The sequence below is a fragment of the Nipponia nippon genome, unplaced genomic scaffold, assembly GCF_047370975.1.
Source record: "Nipponia nippon isolate SJK-2023a ecotype South Korea unplaced genomic scaffold, ASM4737097v1 scaffold_5, whole genome shotgun sequence".
Taxonomy (NCBI): domain Eukaryota; kingdom Metazoa; phylum Chordata; class Aves; order Pelecaniformes; family Threskiornithidae; genus Nipponia; species Nipponia nippon.
The window spans coordinates 18445472-18469732 of record NW_028262369.1 but is presented as its reverse complement, the minus strand read 5'-3'; the positions used below and the strand labels follow the sequence as shown (position 1 = coordinate 18469732).

The window sequence follows — 24261 nt, the reverse complement described above, 5'->3', positions numbered from 1 at the left end:
CTCCCGCCAGCTCAGCAGGGCAGGGACCAGCCCTGTGGCACGATCCTGCCGCCTTCGTTTGAATGGATGGCGGCTCTGCACCCCTCCAGCCAGCGCTCCGGGGCAAAGCTGCCCTTTCCCCGTTCTGTCCAGAGAGCTGGAGATTACCAATGCACCATGCAGCGTGGTGCAGCTTACTGCTCTCCCCAGGCTGCAGAGGTGACAATACTCTACAGCCCCGAGACAGGAAGGCTTATACAGGGAAAAAGCAGCTATTGCAGGCATAAGGAGGCTGGGCTGAGGCTGCCCTTCACACCAAAAGTATATTGCAGAACTGCCTCACCCCAGAACTGGCCAGAATAAAGCAGAAGAGACTCTCCGTCTTATCCCCACCCACCCCTGTCCTTGCTGACTTCTGGAGTAGACCAACTCCATGAGCAGCAGCTTGCAGACAAATCCAATGAAGGGAAAATGCCCAACCATCCCACCCCACACCCTGCAGAGCTGAGCATTTGCTCTAGCAATATAGCAAAGGTGACAACCAAGTAGCAGCAGCCAGCCACAACTCCACAGTAAGAGTCCACAACCAGAGTCATCTCTCTGCAACCCCACGAGAGCCCCACAGCCAAGGACGGGAGCCCAGATAGCGCAGCATGCGCTGAACTGCCTTGCCCCAGCCGTGCTCTCGGCCGACAGGACCTGCCCACCCAGACCAAAGCACCCCCGGCAGCAACACCAAACCCCTAAGCCTGCGTCTCCAGCTGGAGCACTGCTTTTGTGTATTTGGGCACGTACGTGATGCTGCATCTCAGAGTGGGAAGACAAAAATACGTACACAGGAGGGAGGGGGAGAGAGGAGGGGAAAAAAAAAAAAAAAAACCTTAAGAATCAAAACTTGCATTTAAAGGCAAGTTTGTGAAGCATGAGCACCAGCCCCTACAACACCAATCTGATCAGTCACTCAAGCAGGAGAAGATCAGAGTCTGCAGTGGAAATGCCCCCAGGCAACTCCAACCACGTCGTCTTCCATTTTTCCCTCCTGTTCTTCACCCAAGATGACACACTGGATTGCTAAAGCGTTTTGCACCCCATTTGCCCTCCAAGACCAGAGCCCGGGCAGCCCAGCAGCCAGGGGGATGGTTGCCCAGCCGTGCCTACAGCAGCCGCAGCTGGAGCGGCACACCCAGCCAAGGGTGTCCCCTGCAGACAACGCAGCCACCCATGTAGACAGAGACAGAGAGGTCCTCCCTTCAGCAGCCGGGAGCAACGGCCTGTCCCATCCTCCTCCCCCTCACTCCATCCTCCTCGTCCTCCTCGCTGGGCCGAGGTGAGGAGACGGCAGGAGCAGCCCATCATCATTCCTGCCCAGCAGCCCATGCTCTCCTCCATAGCCAGGGAGCCACCGCTGCACGCCCTGCTAAATGAAAAACAATATTTAATTAGGACAGAGCTACAGGAGCACACAATTAAACACTGTTACTATATCACTCTTGCACAGTTTAAGCCTCAGGTCAATAAAGAACCATTAAAAAAAGGCTACTATTGAACCAAACCTCAAGCAGTGGAGCTGCGCACTGCATCGCTACAGCAGCCAGGGGACAAGGAGCAGGCTAGAGCACGGCCAGCATCAGCACTGCACACGAGAGGGGATGCGGGGATGCTCCCACCAGAGCCTTGCACCTGCTGGCAAGGAGAGCGCAGCCCCGGGACACGGGACCAACGCAGACGGGAAGCCGCGATCAGAAATGCACAGACAGAAAGGAGCTGAGGCAGCTGCAACCTTCGAGTGGAGGCCTGAGCTTTCCAAAGGGCTTTAGGGGCAGGAACAGGGAGGCTGAGCCCAGAGGTGAGGCATGGCTGGGCAGACAGGGGACACCCCCACCTCTTCCTGGCCAGGTATGATCCCCCAAGCCTCAAAGAGGAGCCAGATCACATCCCCCTGCCCGCGGGGCTCATGGACCAAACTCACCAGCACAAAAAGGCTCCATCCAGGTCCTGCACCCCGCTCTCAGGCCATGCCGGCAGCAGGGACCCCAGCTGAGCACCAGCAGGACGTGGGCTGCTGGTCTGCAGAGAGAGAAGCATCAGGGACAACACCAGGGGATAAGACCGGGGGGTCTCTCCCTCCCCAGCACCCAGGTCTATACACAAAAACAGGCCTCCAGGTTTTTGTTTCCCAAGAAGAGCGGAGAGGAGCCCCTGTTCAGAATTCAGAGGGAAGTTACTAAGCCCTTGCCCCGCTCCCATGCCTGCGTGGGGAGGGAGCAGAGCCGCCACGGTGGGTGGCTAAAGCCGGCGCTGAAGCCCCCTGCGGTTACCCCCAGCGCACACCAGCCCTGCCCCGAGACGCTCTCCTCCTGCAGCAGGAGAGCAGGCAGGGCAGCGCATCCTGCAAGCGGAGCGGGGAGCACGGCGAGGCCAGAGCAGCGGGCTGCGCAGCTGCTGCCGCCTTCTCAGGCAATGATGTGGACCTGGAAAAACGCTCACTCAGGCAGGATGCCTAGTAATAAATTTATTGTATTTTATTACATATTCCCCTTTTTGCACTTAATTCCAATTCCTCATATTCAAACTCTTCTTTCTGAAAGAAAATGATTTTTAACATAAAAATATAAATTCTGCATATTAAAAGTGCATACACCTTGAATAATAAAACATACAAATAAATAATAAAAGGCATTGACACAGTCTCATGCACTTGTCCTCAAATAATTTAAAATTTATGGTACAATGTTCAATCCCAAGTAAAGACAGCCTGCTTTCCAGATTACTGTACAGTTCAAAAACATTAAAATACAGAAGAGAATATCAAAGGTGTGGGCAAGCCCCACGTCCCAGTATCAGTGTACAGTGATGTGACATGCAGTTTTTAGAACTGTAGATATTCCAGTGTAAAATCTGACATTGTGTCCAGAAGAGAAACTGCATTTGCAACAGGACTTAAAATTCAATTTTAACCAATGGTGAGGCACAGTTGGTGAGCAAATCTGTACAAATTAATACTTGGAAGGCCACAAGAAAATAATCTAGCCGCTTGTAGCCTGTATTCCCTTGTGTCACCCTACCCAAGGCAATGTAGCACCTAAAAACGGTTTCTTATTGCACTGCACAAATGCCATACAAACCTAACACTAACTTTCTCGCACCGCGTTTGTGCTGCAGGGCCTAGAGTGAAACGGAATTTGTGTTTACACTTAGTTTTAATCTGTGTCTTTTAAAAAACACTATTTGCAGATAAATTGAGTGCTATCGCCTTTAAAAAAATAGAAGATTCCCTAAGCCTTTAGACCTAATATAGATATTGTACAAGTCTTCAGGTACTTTTATTTTACAAAATAAAGCTCCTAATAGTAAATGCTTTACGGTGCTTTTATTAAGAAAACCATGTAGTACTTTCATCTCACCACAGATTAAAACTAAATTTCAGTTCCCTCCACAGATAACATTAGATACTGCCAAATTATTTTGGATTAGTAGGCAAATGACAAAGATACAAAAAAAGATAACAGTAAAATTATTTGGAATGTCATTTCCAAACCCTCTCCATGCTGTCTGACCAAGGAGGACGGGCACAGAGCCCGCGGGGGGAGCGGGGCCAAGAACCTGCCCAACACCCAGCCACTGCTCAGACCGGCTGCTCTGTGAAGACGAGGGTGCTGCAAGGTGGCATCTCGAAGGAGCACAGCCAGGCAGCCCAGGAGGAATCCCGGGACCTACACTTCTTGCTAACCAAACGTGCTGCTCGTGAGACCTTGCCAACCTGCCCCCAGGTCAGCCGCCCCGCGCAGGCAGCTGCCCGCTCTGCCCGGTGCGCCCCACGGGCTGCCGGCCCCGGGCTGCCTCCCGCCGCGCTGTGCGTACAACCAGCCCCGTGGGATCTGCAGTCGAACGGGAGCACGGCTCAGACAAGCAAACGCCGCCACGGTTTTGGAGCATGCACAGGAGCCACAGCCACCCCCCGGGCAGCTGGGACCGAGCACGGCTCTTCCCGGGAAGGCAGGCAGAAGCCCTGTTACCAGTACAGGCAGCACAGCAACAACTGGAAACTGCTCCCTTAGCATGGAAATTCAACAAAAACTCTTTTTTTTGAGTGCTCGTACGGCTACAGGTAACTGCCTCTTCTCACAATGTAGAACGTGTCATTAAAGTTACATGGAAAATGGCAGGCTACATACAGAACACTGATCAGGTTTTCCCTGTTAAAAAAACAAAAAACAATACAGAAAACCAGTTTGTTCGCGTTTCAACATTTCAGATCCCTTTGACATTATGCTACACTCCAGCCTTGTCAGTAATGCAGAATTCTGCAAAGGAAAGAATCAAAGATGTGCAAACAAAGCAAGAACCCAGGGACATGCTCCTATGTGCTGACACGCAGCTGCACCGAGAAACAGAAGTACAGACTCAAAGCAGCGCTCTGGAGTCTACCTAGCAGCTTCTGATACTGAAAGCACGGTCTATGGTTTGTATTAGATGCTTGCATAGTTAGTAAGTGCATGCATTTGGGTACAGCGAGAAAACTGCCATGCAAAACTGCCTTTATTACCGAGAAAAAATGGTTGATCATGCTCAAGTTGCAGCTTTGGAAAGCAAACATCCCTGCAGCTAAGACGGATGAGGGCACTTACAGTGGAATAAGTGTACTGTAATTAAGCTGCTAATTTTCTATCCTAAGCATCTTTTTTTATTTAGCCGTATTTGTTAAGTTTGAAAGGGTTAACAATTTATACACCCAAAGTGAGACACTTACAAGTTACAGAGAACTGCAGGCACCAAATTGTCTATCAAATGTGATTAATACAAATAAAAGGTGCCTCTTTAATACACATCATTGAAAATGTGCTTATAATTTGTATACTACTAAACACTATCCAAAAGACACAGCCCAAAAAGGGTAAAAATAATTTCTTTAGGTGACTCCAGCAGGAATCTAGCACTGGAATGAAGGCACTGCTTTCCTGCACCCAGAGGGCTGATTCTAGGAACAGGAGCAAGTGTCAGACTAGAGATATGGTGTGAAATGCAAGTTACACACGGCCGATGCAGGTGAGTTCAACCTAAAGTTGATTGGAAACACATCATAAAGCCCTTCAGACGACTTGAAGCCTGCTTTCCCTTGGAGCTTGCACAGCTGTTTGAAAACAGGAACAGTGCTGGACCTCCCCCTTTCAAGGCATTTCTCACCAGCGTGAGGCTACCCTGTAAACCTTTGCTTCCAGGTCATCGGCACTGGGGTCCTGGACTTCACCACTCCAAGCCAGGACAGCTCACCCCGCATGCGGCCGCACCACGAGCCGTTCAGCACACACCGTGGCTGTGCGTGACTGGCAAAGCAGACCCGGACAGCAGCCATTCTCATCCCACTCAGATGCCCCGCCATGAGACCTCCAGGCCCCATGTGCCATCACCCAGGGGCAGGTAGAGACCCCTGGCCAGCGGTGACCTTCAGAAGATGGCAGAACCCACCTCCTCCACAGACACAAGTGCTTCTGAAGCCAAATGTGAATTTTAAGAAAAGAGGTGACCATCTACAAGTGGCTGCTTCAGAACAGCCTCAAGCCTTCACTGCTCTAAGGATCAATACACAAAGCCAAGGTGGTGTTGATATCTAGGACTTGGAAGATCCCTCTCTGGAGTGTTCCCTAGTACCATGCCACATCTTTACATCTGGACAACGCAATACACATGGACAAGAATTCCTAAGCATGAAAGGGCTAAGAAATAAGTCTGCTTTAAAGCAAGGAGAGAAGACTGATGTTGCTTTTCCCCAAATCACTTTAAGCAGGGCCTGCAATAACCTACATTCAGTTTTAGAAAGATTTACTCTACATCACTGATGGAGCCATGACTTTAACAGCGACGAGGCTTGGTTTTACACTCACAACGAACGTTGTTGTTTCCTGGACCCACACCCTTCAACCCTCTCCTGTGCAAGGAAGTTCATATACTACTGGAAATCTGTGAGAACAAAAAGCAGAGATGCAGAGTGGCAGCAAACAGCTGCTTTCCAAACTGCTTTGTTACAGAATTGACGCAGCCACAAAACAGGGACCACACTTTCCAGGTCCTGCACGGGCATGCTTCGCACGTTTTGCCCGGTGCGTGCCTTATATTCAACACAAACTACAGTGCACCCTTGTAAGTCAAAGCATTTTGCTTGACGACACCCTAAGTCAAACCCTCCTGAGCCAGAAAACACACCACATGCTGGCAGCCCACCACAGAACGGCAGCATCCTATCTGATCTAAGAGGAGGGCGCTGTCAGTATGGCCTCTTCTGCCTGCTCCATGTTCATTTGAGGAGCGAGGAGTCTGTGCACCAGAGCTGCTGTTCTCGGAGGGACAGGTAGGAAATCCAGTTTGGCAGCATATGCAGAGTAGATAGTGCTGGAGCTGGCAGCAATTTCCGTCAGGAATTATGGGGAATACACAGAAAAAGAGCTAGATTACATATCACGGGATTGCAGAGGTTTGACTGCTTTTAACATCAGCTGCTGGAACACTTGGCACCCAGACCTCCCATTCCCATTTTGTCCAAATGACCATTCTCATACCCCAAATACAAACATACTGAACTGGCGTTCAGCTAAAACACCGATTTGGACATGGCTTCAAATTTCCTTCAGTCCAGGCATGCAATACAGGAGCAAAAAACACCTCAAAAACCGTACACCAGCGTCCAGTTTAAACTTCTTCAGTGAACGATGGCATGAAAAGAAAATGTCATTTGATAAAAATAACCTTTCACAAATGTCCCATGGTAAAATGCACAGAAAACTAGGTTCTGTATGTGAAAAGATACCAAACCAAGTTAGCACTAACTACCAGAATTACATTCTTGCTAGAAGAGTTGTTACAAGAGAAGAGCCAACACAGTGCAAGACCTTAATACAGATAAAACCTTAAACAAATACTTCAACATCAACATTTCAGGGAGTAATTTAAGTACTACAATGTGAAGCAAGTCTTATCTGCTCTGCTGGATATAACAAAAAATAATCCAGGAATAATCCAAGTCATACATTTAAGAAGCAAGTAATGCAATCTTTGCTTCTTGTTGCTGCAACAAATAAGACTGAAACAATACCCGGGAGAAGAAATGCATCAAGAAGATGGTCATGTTCAGGTTTAAAAACATAGTCCAGGGCACAGAGTCCAGCACATTGTAAAAACATGCAGGCTACTGGCATTGCTTCTGGGCTGCATGAAGGTAAGTACTGCAGAACGGCATCAGGACAGAGCAAGGGTTACACTGCAGGTGGGCTCACCGTCACACACCGACCAGAGCTCTGTGGCACCCCTAGCTCAGCTCCACGCACACGCTGCCTTTTCTCCAAGGTGTCAGGTACCCCCAAAACACTTCTCTCCAAAGCTTGCTGCAGATGTGTGGCGAGCCAAGTACAAAAAGTGATCAGGGAGCAGCAATGTGCCCAACAGACCTGGGGGCAAGGCTTCTTGCAGGGTTGTCGGCACATCAGCTCAAAAGAGGACGTGGAACAGACTAGCTCAGAGTCACTACTTGTTTGAGGGCTGTTTGTTACGGCGACAAAAAACACATACAAATAGGTCTGTCCACAAGCTAAGCCTGCAGAAGCTTTGCCAAACACAACTGTATGACAGGCAAAGACCTCATTCAGAAGACAAGCGTGCCCAGCACACTGCCCAGCTGCTGCATGTCGTGACCTACACAACAGATTGCTGCTGTACAAAAAGGATAAGCAGCACATTAATAAAAACTCATGAAATCAAAAATAAAAAAAAAATATTACACCACATGTATATAAGAGGACTTGAGGAATCCACCTTTTAAGAGGAATCTTAAAGAACTTGAGGAATCTCCCCTGTAAGAAGGGCATGTAAACAAAGACGTCACTAGATGCAGTGTTTTAACCCTGATAGAGACTGTCATCCAAACAAGAACGGGGATCGCTTTGCTAAGGGACCTGTGGCAGCCAGACCCGCCGGGGAAGGTGACAAGCATGCCGAACGGAGGAACGTAGCAGCGCTCTGGAGAATGTGAAAAGTGCTGCACGGTATTTTGGTACAGACCCTCCAACCCACACGAAGAGGTTTGTTCAAAGCATGCTCAGAGAAGGCAGAGAAGACAAGACGACACTTGGCTTATCTAAACATTACTTCTATAAATAACGGATGCTATATTCACACCACTACGATTAAGCATCTGAGCACATTAGGAAACGCTTCTTCTTAGGAGTTTGAACAGGGGTCCTAACAACACCACTGCCATTCAGGTGCATGAAGACAGCTCTCCTACGGCACTGCAACCATCTCCCGCCTAGCACTTTCACAGGTATGAGCTGGCAACCAGCTGCTGCTTACTGGTTTCTTCTGTTGCTTAGTGTAGTGTTTCAGAAGAAAGAAAGTAATTAAAGAGGACAGGGTAGAGGTCGCCTTAGGTATGGACAGAGTAAAACTCTTCATAGACATAGCAACGAAAAATGCACGTTACATTTCATGAAAAAACCCAAAAAACTTTCTGTTGTTGGAATGCAAAACCAAAAATCTATTACAGACACACGTACGCATGGACACACAGGTACCTTTCTGTCCATCCACTAATGCTAGTCCCTCCTATACTGGCTGAGTATATACCTGAGAAACAACATTAGTGTTGAAATATTGCCCTTTAGAAAGCTTGAAAAATGGAGGGGAGCAGGGAGAGAGGGTTGAGAGAGAGCATAAGAAGCGGCAGTCTCTCCAGTTTCCTTCGCATCGTCCACAGCTCAGAACAAGGCCATACACCAGCGTGGACACAGCCTGCTCAGAACAAGACCAAAGGAATATCAGTTCACAGCTCTACAAAGCACACTAGTGTCAGTACAACCGGGTTTCAGATTGCAAACCTTGAATCTGAAGAAAGTTGTTGCATTTTCTATAAAGAGACTCCTGTACAAGTGCTATGGGACAGCTGCATTCATGTTCAACAACGACTCCAGCTAGACTACTTGCATCAGTGCTGGCTGCCTGTGGCTATTTGGTTTGATGGCAGAATCAAAAGGCGCTTTAACAACTTGCAGTTAACTTCTCCTCAAAACATACATTAGGCACATGAACAAAAAAACAAGAGCTCAGAATAAATTAGCTTCTCAGCAGAAAAGACACCTGGATTGCAGCATTTCACTGAGGTTCCAGAGAAGGCCGTACAGACACCTGCATGCTGGAAGGTAATTTTTTCAGCGGCTTTTCAGCAGACTGCTTGCCACTGGAAGGAGGAGACTGGACTCCGGGATCTAGCTGGGAAGACTTGGACTTGCGACTGGATAGCAGAGAATGTTTGTTGGGTGTGGCATCTTTTGGGACAAGTTTTTCTTTTGCGGTAATGTTGGCATTGGTTTGAGAGGCTGGTGGGACAACACCTTTCTCCGATTTGTCTTCCAGCACATTTTTACTGCCTGACTTGGAACTGCCACTCGCTGTCTTTTTTGAGAGCATTGTTGTCTTCCCCAGGTCTGCGGACCTCCGGGTCTCCTTCTGCCTTAAGGCTGATTTAAAGAAAGACAATCCTTTCTCTTCTGACTTGCTGTCCCTCTTCAAACCAGAACGCACACCAACATTTGGAGACCGCAGGTTGGCCATAGAGGAACTCCGCACATGCTTGCTGTCTACTGCCCTGCTGTCACTCCTAGAGTGACTTATTCGCGGGGAGCTCGTTCTTGAACTGCTGGTAACGCTCGTTTTATCTGACCCCAGACTTATCTTAGAGCCCTCCCTGCTGAGGCTTCGGTCTGAAGTCCGGCTCTTCCCACTAGAAGAGCCCTTAGTCAATGAGCCTGATGGGGTTTTCTTGGCAGCTGTGGAAGATGGAGAAGAACCTGACTTTTGCTTCTGTTGAGCCGATGGGACAGCCACCTCAAGGGGCTTCGTGCTATGGTCCTTCCTAGCCTGAGCAGGAGCAGGAGACCCATGTCGCCCACTGGCCCTAGAGGAGTCCGTCTTACTTCTAGACCGGGAAACTTTCTGGGAACTCTTTAGTGGAGGAGGAGAAGAGTGAGAGACTTTGGTCTCTTGGGTAGATAAGACTGTCCTTCCCTTCCTTAAACTTTTGTCTGGCTCAGAAACTCCCTTGGAGCTGTGAACCTTCTTAGGGGTGCCATCTGCCTTCTCTGCAGCCAGCCCTGTCCCACTGGGGGCTTTCACCTCCTTGACCGGAGAGCTATCCACAGAATCACTCTGATCAACAAAGGCGATTTGATTGTTGTTATCAAAAGGGTCCAAAGCAGGGTGATTCCTGTCTGGCTGCACAGAGCTTTTACCATACCCATCTGAAAGATCTGAACTAGATGTCCTTACAACAGACTCTTCCCTGAATGCCCCTTCCATGACAGCCAAGGGGGCTCTGCGAGCCGTCCTGTGCTCTCGCCGACTGCCATCACAGGGCTCCAAGTAGCTGCTAGAGAGATTCCTCAGGCTGCCGAAGCAAGAGGTGGAGACTTTATCATCAGCAGCCTCCCCGATCTTCTCCAGAGTGGAAGCAGAGGTATGTACAGGGGAATCTCCAGAGAAGCGTGACGGAGAGTTGGAGCGCAACTGCAGTTTTGCAGAAAGCGACCACGAGGGCCTGACGCCATTTTCACTCACTGCCAGTGGGCTGGTGACAGAAGATCTAGATGACAAGCTCTGACGCTGGACACTCCTTACAAAGGGACGAGTTGAAAATCCTCCTGCAGAGAAAGAAAGAAACATCCTCAGTATGAAAGCCAAGCCTGCAGTCAGTTTATCCATCCACAGACACTATTTCTATAAGCAAGTCAGACAGCCCACCTACACCACATTGCATGCCTGTCTCTTCATGCCTGCTGCAGGCACAGCTTCTTGTTTAGAAGCTGAATAAGGAATTCAGCAACTGTTATTTGCTAGTGGTCACGGAGAAGTAACTCTCTCTGAAGCCTACAACTGAAAATCTAGATTTTCGTTTCATCCCCAAGCAGCAGGAGACCAAACACAGGTTTTGTATCTTGGAAGTCCTTGAAGCTAGCAATGAGTTCACTAGCTATGATTATGCTCCATTTTCCTGTATGAAAGAATATTTTCCCATACCATCCTGTAAAAGGCAAAGTAGGACTCCTAACTCTTTAAATAAAGCGATGTATTTGTATTTACAAACACAAAGTACAACAATAAGCATTTTAGAAATGCAACTACCATGGATAGATCTGACAGTTACCACAACACTGCTGCAGGGACATCTCCATACCTGCCTCAAAATGCCCAGAGTGACCCCTGAATCTCCACATTTTCAAGAGTTATAAGGCACTATGTGGAAAAACCAGGCAAAGCCAGGAACTGAATAGTTATTTGCACACGCAAGTGAATTTGTGTATCTTCACGCCTCCCTGGGAACAGTCGTCTACAGCACGGCAGCAGACAATGAGTACCTATATTAAGCTGTAGTGACATGTCAGCCTCCCTGCAAAGGTGCTGCAGTGAAACCCAGAAAAAGCACAAACCTAAAAAGTTCTTGATTGAGAGGTTTAGTTGATGGTATTTCCTTTCTTTGAAAGGATCCTTAAGGTTCCTGCCCTGCTCTTCTCCATCCTTTCACAGCAGAGAAAAGCTCACCTGTGCCAGAAGCCATCTGCTCCTACTGACACAATGCCTGCCTCCCCCAGCTGCTAGAGGCACTGTCCCTTGTAACTACATATTTTGTAGCTATCTTAGTTGGGATCTTGAAACAGAAAGACTAGTGGCCCAATATCCCACAAACACTGCAGTGCTGATACACACCATCATCTTCACTCCTTTCCCCAGTCAGCTCTACCGATTCTGAGAGCGAAGCCAGAGACGTGCGCCGCGATGATGCTGCCGAAGCAATGCTGGGCTGCTTGCTACCAGGAAGACGGCTGACCCAGTGCTCACAGAGTGAGGAGCTTGTGGAGCCTGCAAGGAATCAGGCACAGACATCAGGCCAGTAGTGGGCAGCTGCAGAACACGTGAAACCTTGGAAGGCCACTGAGAGTCAGGTAGGTGTTGCACTGCACTGGCTTCGACAGACACCCAGAGTCTGGAGCTGGCCCACACAGCCACATCATCCAGATACTGCTGAGAGAATAAGTCATTACTCTTATGAAATAGTTACAGTCATAAGTGAAAGACAGAATTGCACTTGTCCCAGCATGCTGTGAATCAAAAGAATCAGCGCAGCACGCACGCGGAGCGCAGTCCTTGAGCTGCCACAAAAATGCAGTGCAAATCCTTTCCTTTCCAACGGCAGGTCACCAAGCCCGCATCTGTCCCCAGCTCACCCCAGATTCAACCAACACGTTCAGTTGCTGGCTGCCTACCCGAGACCAACAGCACTGCTGGAGGGAATGAGCTAGTCACGTTTTTATGTCATGGTTTTGACAAGGGCAGCTCTGAGCAGAATTACCCATGGGGGTGGAGAAGGGTTCCCCCATCTCCACAGCCTCTTTGCACAACTAGCCTTAACAGAAGAGGTGGGAGTTTCCCACGGCCTCTGAGGCACAGCAGCAGACTGAGACAAGCCTCGCCGAGTTCTGGGACAGAGAGTGGGGGCTTAAGCAGAGCTGGGCAGAAAATTCTTCAGAAAGACAAACTATCCACAAAAGACAAACTACAACCACTCCTTGACAATGCCAGCGGGGCTTACCTGCCACAGAGCTGTTAGCAGACCATGATGGGATTGCTGTGCGTCTCTGGTAGAAAAGAATATAAGCTGTCTGCTTGCAGACTTCGTTTTCAGAAAGCTGCTGAACATCACTGTCATCAAAGCAGTACCACTGGCCATCAACTGAGTTTTTGCAATACGCTGAGAGAAAAATACATTACTATTAGACTTTCCTCACTCCTAGTACTCTCAGGTTTGCTGTGTGATAACTTAAACATGACCTTATCTGCTATGATGGACTCAGAGGAGAATAAAAGGAACAGATTCATTCATGCAACACATCCTCTTTCAGTCTGACTGGCAAGATGGAGGCCTGAGGCCACCGGAATACAAAAAACAGCTCATATTTCAGGATTTTCTTTGTCTAACACTACTGCTCAGAACAGAACACCATTTGGGGTGGCTCCATTCACTTCACATTCTGTTACTTGTGGCAGTCTGCCTCCATCAGTGAATCTCCTTCTGACTGAGCCCACCCAGGACAACACAGCCCAGAGACATATATCTGAGGGCAAAACCAGACACACATTTTCTGGGCTGCTGTGTGAAGTCATACAGATCCTAAGAACCACCAAGCAACTTTGTCTATCTCTGGCTGCTCTGGGAGCTGCTGGAACAAGCAGAGAGGAGTTCCTAAACTGGCTGTGAACATAGGCAATGTGCAAATGCTTCCTATGTTCAACAGCCTCTTGCAACCACAGAAGTTCTGCGTTGAGCGGCCAGGAGCATTTCTGAAACGTGAAAGGCCAGTTACATTACTCTGAAGGAAAAAGAAAGATAGCAGAGAAAGAAATGTACGGCAAAACATTTGGGGTCAACAGGCATTGTTCCATTCCTCAAAGTCATAAAAGTTACCCCTCCGGTATTAAGTTAGTTGGGTTAGGTCCTTTTGTCAAGAAAGATGAAGAAGTTATGAACACTCAATAGAAAGATATAATAGTTTTCTTTCTGAAAGGATCCAACATGCATAATGTTGCAGGATACTTGCCTGTATAGTGTCCCCCTTGCATGGTGCCATGATGATTGCAGACAGCATACAGGTCATAGATATAGTCCTCAGGATCCCTTCCGAGACCATAAGGTCTCCTCCAGGGTGACCAGTGAGACGGCAGACTCCAGCTGCTCTGACTGCGTTTCACAACATGAGGAGTCATGTCCAAGCCACTCAGGGGGAATTTAACCATGTTTTGAAGTTTCATCCTTCGGTCTCCTTCCTATGTAAACAGAGAATAGCATGAGCTGCAGTGGCAGCGAGGCCACCATGCTTTGGGAAAACAAAAACCCAGGAGAGGAATGCATAGGGCAGAACAGCTGCTTCTGAAGAGATGGTCAGGTCAGGTCACTCCCTGGCTGAGAAGCAGTCCTCCAGCATCACTGCAGACATCCTTACCTGTCTAAACCTTTTGAGATGTATGATGAGAACATCAGGTAAGGTCCAGAGGCTCAGTGTGATGCTACCCTGCTGCAGCTGCTTGCAGTGCGGGCATCGCCATGCATCATCTGGGGCAAGCTACAAGGAAGAGGCATGAGTGGATATTAGTTTCCAAATTCCAAGGCAGCTTTTACTACACCACTGTTCCTCTGCTGCCCCAGGCCCAGTGCAGGCACTGACCCCTGCACCCCATCTACCTCCAGCATTTATCAAGCTCATTGGAAATGCAGGGTTCCCAATGATGCTTTTCAAAACAGTGACAAGCAGAGAGGCACTTCCCACTGCAAGACAGAATTCAGCTAGTGCTGCTGTGCAGAGAAGCTATTTCCACCTTATAAACCCCAATCCCTTTGAAGTGCAGAAGAAAAAACAAAGGCAAAAAGCAGGCAGGCTTAGCAGCCTCAGTAAGAGTATTCTCACAAAAAAAAACAGCAACAAAGAAAGAATCAGAACAGAAAGAAGACAGGTGTACTTTGAATTTAATCTCTGACATCTCACTGCCCTCTGGAAACCCTCTTCCTCCCTATGTCCCAATGGCACAGACTTACAAACTGCAGAGCTTTTCGCTGTCCACCAAGGATAATGTGTCTTTTCAAAGACACAAACACAACATGCACTTCCCTCCACAGCCCAGTGCTCAGAAGACTCGGAAGCCAGAGAGCTTTAAGCTGTCAAACAACTTTTCCCTCACCTCTGAAAGAAGCGACAAGAGAGGCTCCAAAATTATTAAAGCTCAATCACGGGTCCGCAGTCCACCTCTAGGACCATCCCTTTTTACAGCAGATTAGAGACCTCTGGCAAAGAAATGCAGATTGCTTACGTGTTCCAGGCAAGGGCCAAATCAGACCCATCTCTAGTCCGCCCTATGGCTTACTATCTCTCCTGCCACATCGGCCTCCTCACACCACAAGCTGAGCTAAAGGAGGAGAGTGGCCACGCTTCAGGAGAACTGAGCTCAGCAGTCACTGCGCTGCCGTTCGGGGGGGGGGGGGGGGGGGGGGGGGGCGCCACTCAGTGGGGGTTGCCTTGTGCTCACCCCAGCCCTGCTCAGGCTTGGAAACACACAACTGCTCCAAGACAGAGCACTAAATTCCCATGAAGAAGCCACGCTGTTCTAACCCTTTATAATGTATGCCAGAAAAAGACATTGCTACTGCAGAACAGAGGAATAAGTTCTCCTATCAACACCTGGGGGACAAAAAACCCAGAAGCAGTACCTCCCACAACCTTCTCCTCACTGCAGAGACTCTGTTAGCAGGACTGATAACTAGTGTTGTGTCACAAATTCTCCTGTTTCAACAAATCATTGTTTGCAGAAAACAGCTACTCTGCTGAGTGTGGGAGTTCAGGCAACATGTGGACCAGCCAGACCTTTCGAGTCTTGGCTGCTACACAGTCTGGTCCCTACCTGTTCCTCTTTGGTGTACAGTTGGAAACACTGAGATAAAGTGCAGGTCTGAGGTTGATGATGAAGCTCTCTCTGCTGGCGGACGCTTTCGGAGTCTGGAATATACTCCTCTTCCGTATTCACAAACAAGCTGCATCAGGGAGACAACACAGTTAGCAGCACATCCACCCACTCCCCACGCTGCCGAGGAGCCATTCTAAAGGTTCAAACAGCAGCTCTTTCCTGGATTTGTCCCACTGCACGTGAGCAAGAGCTGACTGGCAAGAGATCCCCCCAGGGCAACACAGCTGAACACAGGGGTAAACAGCTTCAGGGAGCACCCACTCCAGTTTATCTCAGACAGAAAAAGATGACAAACTTTCTCACACAAATATGATTTATAGGGGAAGGAGCCACAGGTGAGACGCCTGCTCCGTAATACAAAACCCCAACTACAGAGAAAAGGACTCCAACTCTGAGCAAGTCTAGTGCACCCAGCCCCAGTCTGTCGCTGCAGACGGGAGCCAAGGCACAGGGTGGACTTTCTGACAGGTCTCATGTTTGCTGAAGGGTACACAATTCACACAGAGCCAAGCTGGCCACAAGCATTGCTCTCAAGGTGAACACACTTTAAGGCTTTCTACTTCATACTTACTAATCTTTAGTTTCTTTGTCCCATTCTACCACTAATTTCACATGAGCAGTTCCCCCCTGTCCACATGACTTCAATGCCCTGGAGAGAGGAGCAGACAGAAGTTAAACCACCTTTCAATCTGAAGCCTACGTTATCTTTTACATGCATATAACTTCTCTCCACTAGCCCTTCATCCTTCTTCCACTCCCACACAGTTCAAGTTTGCAAAAGAGTAAAAGGAATTCATACAGCAAAGAACAGCTGGCAAACTGCATTTACCCAAGTACATTAATTCTGTAAATAAACATACAGAACAGGCATCTACAAAAATTTCTAAAGAATAAAAATCACAAAAAAAAAAAAATGGGAGGAGTAATACTTTTATTCTCTTTCCCTTTCCAAGGAGGACAGACTCCAGATGGCCTGACACACAACTGAGCAATCCTCACACAGCTTCTTGTGGACACTCAGTTGTTTCCCTGCTCCTCAGGTCTGTGAAGTCCATTCCCCACACGCACACCAAGACTGTCCCTTTCTGTATGGCTACACACTGAGTTCCCAGCTGACAAACCTCTCTCCACTCCTGGGAGCAAGGACTAACCCACCTTTCCACTGTTGGATGGCAGAGGGGTCGCTCCTCCTGAGGTAGCAAGTACGTTATGCCCACAACACTGACCACTCGCAAGCTGAATGGGCAAACCTGCAAAGAGAGTAGAAGCCATCTGTGACTCAAACCCAACTTACCCATGTGCAAACCTGCTCTCGGCACCAGCTGACACATACTTTATCCCAGAACGTGTGTTTTACATGAGACAGCAAATGCACAAGGTCTCCAATATGCCTACGCCAAGCAGCTAACAGAGGGGTGAGGTACACCAACTGAGGCTTTGTGCTCAACAACAACTCTACGGTGACCAGAGAAGACACTCCTCTGCTCTCAGAGGGAGTTCTCATCAGAAACACGCAGTCACTGAGCAAACGTTTCAGCTTTTCTTTTAGGCAAACACCACCAACCAGCGGATTTCCAGTGCAGGCAGCAGCACTAATCTCTCAAGTATTTCTTGGGAGGAAGGAAGGAAGCGAAGCATGCAATTTCTTCACCTGGTCAGTCTAATCTTACTTGTACCTTTCAGCAAATAGACAAAAGCACCAAAGAGGTGGAATACCAGACTTGGACATTATTGCACAAAGACATATTGGGAAGCCTTCAGTTCATCATGTGCAGCATGTTTATCACTCCAAGTAACTGGCTTCCCCTTTAGTTCACATGACACAGAGCTGGAAGTCTCAAAACAGACAAACCATTTGCCTCACCTGCATGCAGGCTGCAGGCCGCAGGAAATACTGCATCTTCTCCAGAATTTCCTTCTGCAGAATATCCCAAGCAATTGTTTTTTCCAAATGCAACACAAAGGGCAAGCCAAACCTACAGGAAGGAGTAGCATTTGAGGAAGCAATTAAAAGATTAGTCTATTCAGCAATCGGATCCCCGAACTCTGACAGTGCCACTCTCCTCCTCACTCGGCACCTACGGAGCTCGGCACACTTTGGATGAAACTACCCAGAAACCAGGCATTTAAGAACTTGCCTCCAGAGGAGAGGTGCTTAACTTTGAGGAAATGCAGTTATGGCTGCCCATGCAGAGGGCCCTTTTTAATAGGCTGCACCCTTGCTCTGTGCTCAAGCAGCTTGCTTCAGGCTGCAGAGCTTTGCAACCTGGCTGGGATAACTTTTTGTGAAACAAACTTCAGCGGCTGAGAGAGTTCTCAGTCCACAGTTGGTACAAATGCCTTTGCCACGGTCGTTTCTCACTTCCCCCCACCCACTGTTTGCACTCCAATTAAAAATTTCCACACATCACAGGATCTGGTCAGACATGCTTGCTGCTCTCTGAAACCAGATACCTCTATGGAGAGGTGGTATGTCCTTCCGACCGGTCTGCACTCACCACTTTCCAGTGACACTGGATTATTTGAAGTTCACCAAAATTAGGAATATTTTGCTGCATTCATTAATGTTTTTTGATCAACATGTTCTTTAGCACCTAATGCAAGCTAGGAACACAAGCTGTCGCTCTTTCACCTTGTGTTTTCACTACGCGGTGAGTAAAACCCAGGTCGATTAAGGAAGCAGCCAGAAGAGTAACTCTAACTGTGAAGCTGCCAGTCACCTTTTGCTCTGCTGTCCAGTGCACGCTCTGTTACACACCAGCAAAACAATCTTCTCATTTGCTGCTGGTTTAGTAGAGGACTGTTCCAGTTTTCCAGACTTCACTGTTCCTTGCGAGTAAGATATTGTTCGGGAGTGCTCAGTGCCACATTTCAAGTTATTCAAGTTATTGTTCACGTGTATTCCTGAAAAATTAGGAGAAAGGAAACATTTTATGTCATGTGCCTTTAGTGCCCTGATGCCCTCCTCAAGAAACCCTCTTTCGGCTGCAGAGGAGCAGGTCAGTATGGAATCAAGACCATTTTTGTTACTTGTATGAAGGCTTCAAAGAGCAATTACTTTTCATAGTGACTGTTTCTTTACAGAAAGAAATTATATGTAAGTGCTCACCCAACTGATTTTTCACAGTAATTTCTACAAGTACGCATAGCTTTGTCTGCCCGCAAGAAAACCTAAAGTGACAGAAACTCTACTTGTTACCTCCAATAATAAAATTTGCCTTTGATTACACTCCGTCTACCCAGGATGCAATTATTCCCTTTCACTGAGAGGGAGATGCAGAGAAGCTGAGTTTTTTCTGCTTTGAAAGAGAAAGTGTTTGTTCATTCCTGAGACTGTTTATTCATCACTGTCAATCTGATTTTAAATAACACAATTTCAGTGGCTTCATCTGGTCCCTAGCAGATCTTTAAATTAAGCCTGACAACAGATTTCACATTAAGCCAGCCCAGCCTGAAGAATCAGCCCCGGGAAGAGGAATAAAGGAGTGTACATCGCTTCTTGATAACCTCCCGGCTGACAACACCATTAAGTCTCCTGGAATGATTATGGACAAAGTCGGAGTTGAAATCAATACACCAGAACATCAACTACTTGTGGTACTTTTATTGTCAAGTATATCCTTTTCCAAAACAAGTCTCCCTCACCTAGTCACCTGAGGTGTGCATTAAGCAGAGTCATCGGCTTACCTCTCTGACTAAGGATACCCTCAGGCCTAAATATCTCTGGGGTCTCAAAGGCAAAAATGCAGTCGCTTTCATGAATGGTGTCCAGGTCATCAGTATCGCAGAAGGAACGATGAAACCCATCATAGTACATCTCCGTCAGCACAATCTAGAGTCAGCAGAAGCAAACCAGAACCCATTAAACCACCCGTGCCTGGTCCAGTGAGCTGCCCCATCTCTTGACTGGGATTTTCCTGCTACAAAAGGACATTCCTCAAAACATCCTGGCATTGGCCAGGAGCAAGGAAGAGGGGAAAAGGACTACCATAAAGGAGAAGCTGGGGTAAAGGTGGTATGTGAAGAGGTTTTGGTGGGATCTGACAGCTTTCTTGAACCTCTTCCTATAGAGGAATTCCTCATAGGTGCCCAATGGTTCCCTCACTGCCAACATGCATGAATCACCGGGTGATCAGGCAGAAGGTCTGCACGCTCCACAGATGGCTATCACAACGTCACTAAGTTTCAAAAAGCCAATGCACAGGGAAAAGCATGATCCAGATCATCACCACTGTGCTTCCCCCATTCAATAATGGCCAGCAAATCTCAATTCCTACATATCCAACATGGGATGAAAGCCTCTGCACTCCCTCCTGCTGAAGGCAGGGCACATGGGTGACGAGACCAGCCCGTTACCTGCTCCGTGGGTATCTTGGTCTCTGAGGAGACAGCCTCCCGCAGCCTGGCCACTGTTCCAGAGATGGGCACTGCCACCCCGATCCGCATGCAGTGAGAGCACTTCCCCTGGTACACCACGGTGATGTAGAGCGGCCTGCGGAGAGCACGGGAGGCACTGCTGGGGCTGGGCTGAGCATTTCCTGGCAGTACCTTGAACAGAGTCAGCCTGACCTGGGTGCATCCAGGCTGCCCGTAAGCTACGGGGCCGTCTCGGCAGTCTGGATCCACCTGACACTGGAGTTACGCTTGGCCACAGCCAAATACATTCAATTTCCAAAGACTCCTTTGTTACTATGTGGACTGGTGTTACTTGTTCCCACAAGCAGAAAGTCCTCTCATAAAAGCCTCACAAAGTTAAAAATAAAACTCTCTATTACAAGGCAATCTTAATTTTCCAAGAAGAACCCTGTAATGCACCTTAGGGCAACCTGAGGCAGCACCTTAAAGCACTCGGAGAGAGCTGCTGCTGGGAACAGCTGCTCCAGGTTGTCTCTCAACACTCAAATCCTACCTCCACCAGCAACCAGAAGTACTACCTCAGGAAGAGAAGAGTGGGGCAGCTAGCCTACCACGGACACCTTCCCTCGAAAGCCTGCTCAGCCTCCACTCAGTGGTGGAGCAGGGACTTCTGAACCAAATGTGACATCACCATATTTAATATGTTCTTTCATTACTTTCTTCCATTACTTCTTGAACCCATACAAGTGTTCTGCATCCAAAACATCAGGTGAAGGAGTTGCTTATTTATACAACGGGTAGTTTTGCTGTGCATCTCTATCTTTGCTCTGAACTTTTTATCTGGATTTTTTTCTCCCTGGAGCTTTTTTCTTTATTGGCAACAGCTGTCTTTCAAAAGAGCAAAACATTTTGCAGGAAAGCTTTTAACTGCACTTTTTGAAATTGGAGTGATCAGTGAGACTGTTCTTAAGAAAGTAAAAAAAAAAGTGTTTCATCCTTTTCCCCTTCTTAATTTCAAAATGCTGTAAGTTAAGTCAAAAGCAAAATATTTTGGTTACCTGTATTAAAGATCTTTTTTCTCCAAAAAATTAATTCTATAGGAAGCTAAGGGTGGGGGCAAAGGGCCATTCTGAAATAAGTAAAAGGCTCAATTTTCCAATTTACCTGCAAAGCAAAAAAATTTAAGCCCCATATGATCCTATCTATCTTTTTTAAAGACTTACAGGAGAGATTTTGCTGCCATCTCTCTTCCTTCTGTAGCAAATTAAACAACACTATATGCATGGGAAACAGCCAACGTTAAGTTCAAGACAAGAAGTTAACAAGACAGTTACTTACCGTGTATGAGGCAAAGGAATCGGCAGAGAGATGCAAAGAAAAGGGTCAAAGGTGTTACTCTGCTTCTGGCAATGAGGGCATGTCAGAGAGGACCTAGTACAAATATCAATAATAAGACAAGAGTTACACCTCATTTCATCAGGAATGGATAATTCATCAAATCACAAATAACAGCCTTCGCATGTCAACCTGGCTGCCCCTTTCTACTCTTCTTTCTCCATACAGAGCAGCTCTGCACAGAGGCTGTATAGACATAGCTGCTCTAAATGATGGATTCCTGATTTCTAGATCCTTTTAAAGTAATTAGTCTCAAAGTTCATTACAGCGCATGTCAGAAAAAGACTTCACTCCAATCACTGAATTTGGCTTTTAATAAACATCACTGGAAAATTAATAATTCACCAACACTAGCTCCAACATGGAAGACTTGAAAGGATTTTCTCTTTGAAGAGAAGGGAAGTGATGGCGACAGTCAGCACTGCAGGTGTACAGATCTCTCTTACTCAGAAGGGAAAAAACTCCAGACAATACATCTCTCTCATTCAGAATTAACCTGCACCTTACACTGGCTTTGTGTTTTATACCAGGCTTAAGGCTTCTCCTTTGCAAAGGAAGCCTTGGCAAATACTGGGGAGAAAGCCCAGCAATTAAAATTCTTATAGTAGCACAGATAGAAGCCATCGAGGAGCACTAGAAATTAGGTTGTTTTCCCGTATTAGTTCTGAAATTAGAAAGCTCCCTTCAAAGGAAGTATGGGAAACTCATGGGAAAACCCTGAAGGGACAGGGAAAGATTCAGCTCAGAATTCCCAAGTGCCAGATAACAGAAACTCTGCAAGACTTGTTGGATCCATAACTCCCCAGCAGCCTCCAGGCACCTCCAGATCTTGCCACAGGCTCTTGCCTCTGAACAGCCAGCGTAAGCCTCACAACACTGAGTCGTGTCAAGCCTTTGCTCCATTGAGCACCGACTTGCTTTCAGGGCGAGTCAGGGCAGGTGAAGAGGTGGTACATACTGCAGATTTTCACAGAATATACCAAATTAGAAGTAGTGAAACTCTCTCCTCTGGAGCAAGATCTTAGTTCAGATTTCATTCAGCAGGAATTCAGAAACGGCTGTTAACACAATGACACCAGTCTCAATTGTACTGAGAGCTAGTGTCAGAGTAGAATTATACTGGGGTCATCAATACATGCAATAATGACTCAAAATTTGCAAAATATCATACCTGTACTGGGCTTGAAAGAGTTCCTGCACAAAAGTACTACTGATTGGAAAGGCTGGTCCCTCGAGCAGCACATCATCCTCCAGCGGTGGCTAAAAGAGAAGAATAAACCCTAGAAGCACATCCAAGCGTGGAGGTGCACCACATTAGATGGCTCCAGTACTCCTTATCAAATCTGTGCCCTCCTTGCTCAAAACCACCATAAAAATGTCACAAGATTTTTAAATAACAAGTGCGCTCTGCTCACACGGGTGGTTACGCAGGAATGTGAGGCAGCTAGGGCAGCCCAAAGAAAGGCAGGGATCTCACACCAGATGATGTGCCTGGCAGGCCTTCCCCTGTAATGCCTCCCAGCTCCGGCAGAGTGGTATGTGACCATTCACAAATGGTTGTATTGGGGAGCACTTGCCAGGGATTAGTGAAACGGCTAGTTATATTCAGAGGGCCAGAAACAAACAGTATGTTAACCTAAGCTTTTGTTCCATACAAACTGTCAGAGCTGAGAAGGCAACACGTAGATCTAATTTAAAAAGAAAGATTTTATGCAAAGTTACAGCTACTCTTCCACGTTGGCTCCCAGCAAAATCCCTTACCTTGAGTGGAGGCATGCCACTGTAATTCACTACATTGTTCAGATCTTCATGGACTCTGTCTAGTAGCCAAAGCAGGAACTCCTGCGCATCGTGCTGGGCATTCCCATGGTACTGCATAGCATTCTTCGACACAATGTTCTGCAGAGAGACAGAGATGGCGTAGAGCAAAAGCACAAGAATCAAGCTCTTTCCTTTACCAAGCCCTTATTATCGGACAGCCACAGTTAACAGCACACTCAAAACCAGGGACTGCTGACAGCTCTGGATGGGGCACTGCCTTCCCATACCACCTGGGGACAGGCCAGGACATAGCATTGCATGCCGGACACTCCACACAACTTGAGGTAAAGAAGCAGCCGATGCCTTGCTGGGCACAGAAACTGCCACCTGCTCTCAGAACAGACCAGAGGGGTTACGGCAGTGGTTATAAAGGAACTGCATTATTGTTTAAACAGAAATGTTTATAGCAAACTTGGGACTCAATGAGACGAGATGAGCACCAAAGCAATCAACCTACAATACTTTCACATAGGTCAAGAGCAAGGCAAGGTCACTTCAATCCACTGACAACGACAGGCAGTATTTCCCATGCTAACACAGAGCAAAGGGTATTTGTAATCATACCTATCCGTATACCACAGGGTCTGAAACTGTTCATTTCCTAAAAAAATATTTGTTTAAGCTGAAGCAAAACAAGCATTTAGTCTCCTAATGTCCACTCACCCTGTCTAGCTCATTCCTGCTTTGGTGAGGTAACAGATTTCCCAAAAGCTAGATGCAGATGCTCAGTGCTAATACAGGTATCCAGTTCCAGGAATCAGCCAAAATCAGTATATCAAAACTGCAGATGCCTCTACAAACTGATCATCTGAATAATATGCAGGTAGAGCAAACTTATATCAGACACTCTTAAGTACATAAGCACTACAGTCACCACGTAATTTTCTCCACTAGGTATCAAGTATCCACTATGCACAACTTGCTCATCCTAAACACCATCTTCCATTGCCACTACCCAAAACTTGCTTAGGATGGACCACCAAGCAGGAAGAAAAGCGCAGTTTGCACTGGCATTGCACACAGTTATGAATGACTGTCGCACCAGCCAGATGCAGCTTTCCCTCTAGCTGGAGCGAGCACAAGGAACTGAAGCACCACAGAACGACTGATGCCAGAGCAGTGTGGTACCTGATGAGTGCTGCTGGACCGGCGAACTCCAAA

At 47.4% G+C, this 24261-nt stretch overlaps 1 protein-coding gene across 8 annotated transcripts in view; it reads right to left on the bottom strand.

Moving 5' to 3' along the window:
- The window catches only part of USP31 (ubiquitin specific peptidase 31), a 71693-nt gene that overhangs the window by 33001 nt on the left and 14431 nt on the right, over positions 1-24261 (bottom strand). Inside the window, exons 2-18 of one of the 8 annotated variants that reach the window (XR_015699235.1) lie at positions 23041-23178; positions 22451-22539; positions 21223-21315; positions 19885-20020; positions 19216-19360; positions 18249-18432; positions 17393-17504; positions 16684-16778; positions 16100-16177; positions 15466-15595; positions 14016-14135; positions 13614-13839; positions 12608-12766; positions 11725-11877; positions 9103-10661; positions 1949-2046; positions 678-1396 (exon numbers count right to left, since the gene is read on the bottom strand). Coding sequence is in view for 6 of the 8 variants with exons in the window: in XM_087734372.1 (XP_087590498.1) it covers positions 9118-10661; positions 11725-11877; positions 12608-12766; positions 13614-13839; positions 14016-14135; positions 15466-15595; positions 16100-16177; positions 16684-16778; positions 17393-17504; positions 18249-18432; positions 19216-19360; positions 19885-20020; positions 21223-21315; positions 22451-22539; positions 23041-23178 (3402 nt within the window). In the remaining 2 variants the exon portion in view is untranslated. The other 7 variants (XM_087734372.1, XM_087734374.1, XM_087734373.1 and 4 more) reach the window with 7 other exon arrangements.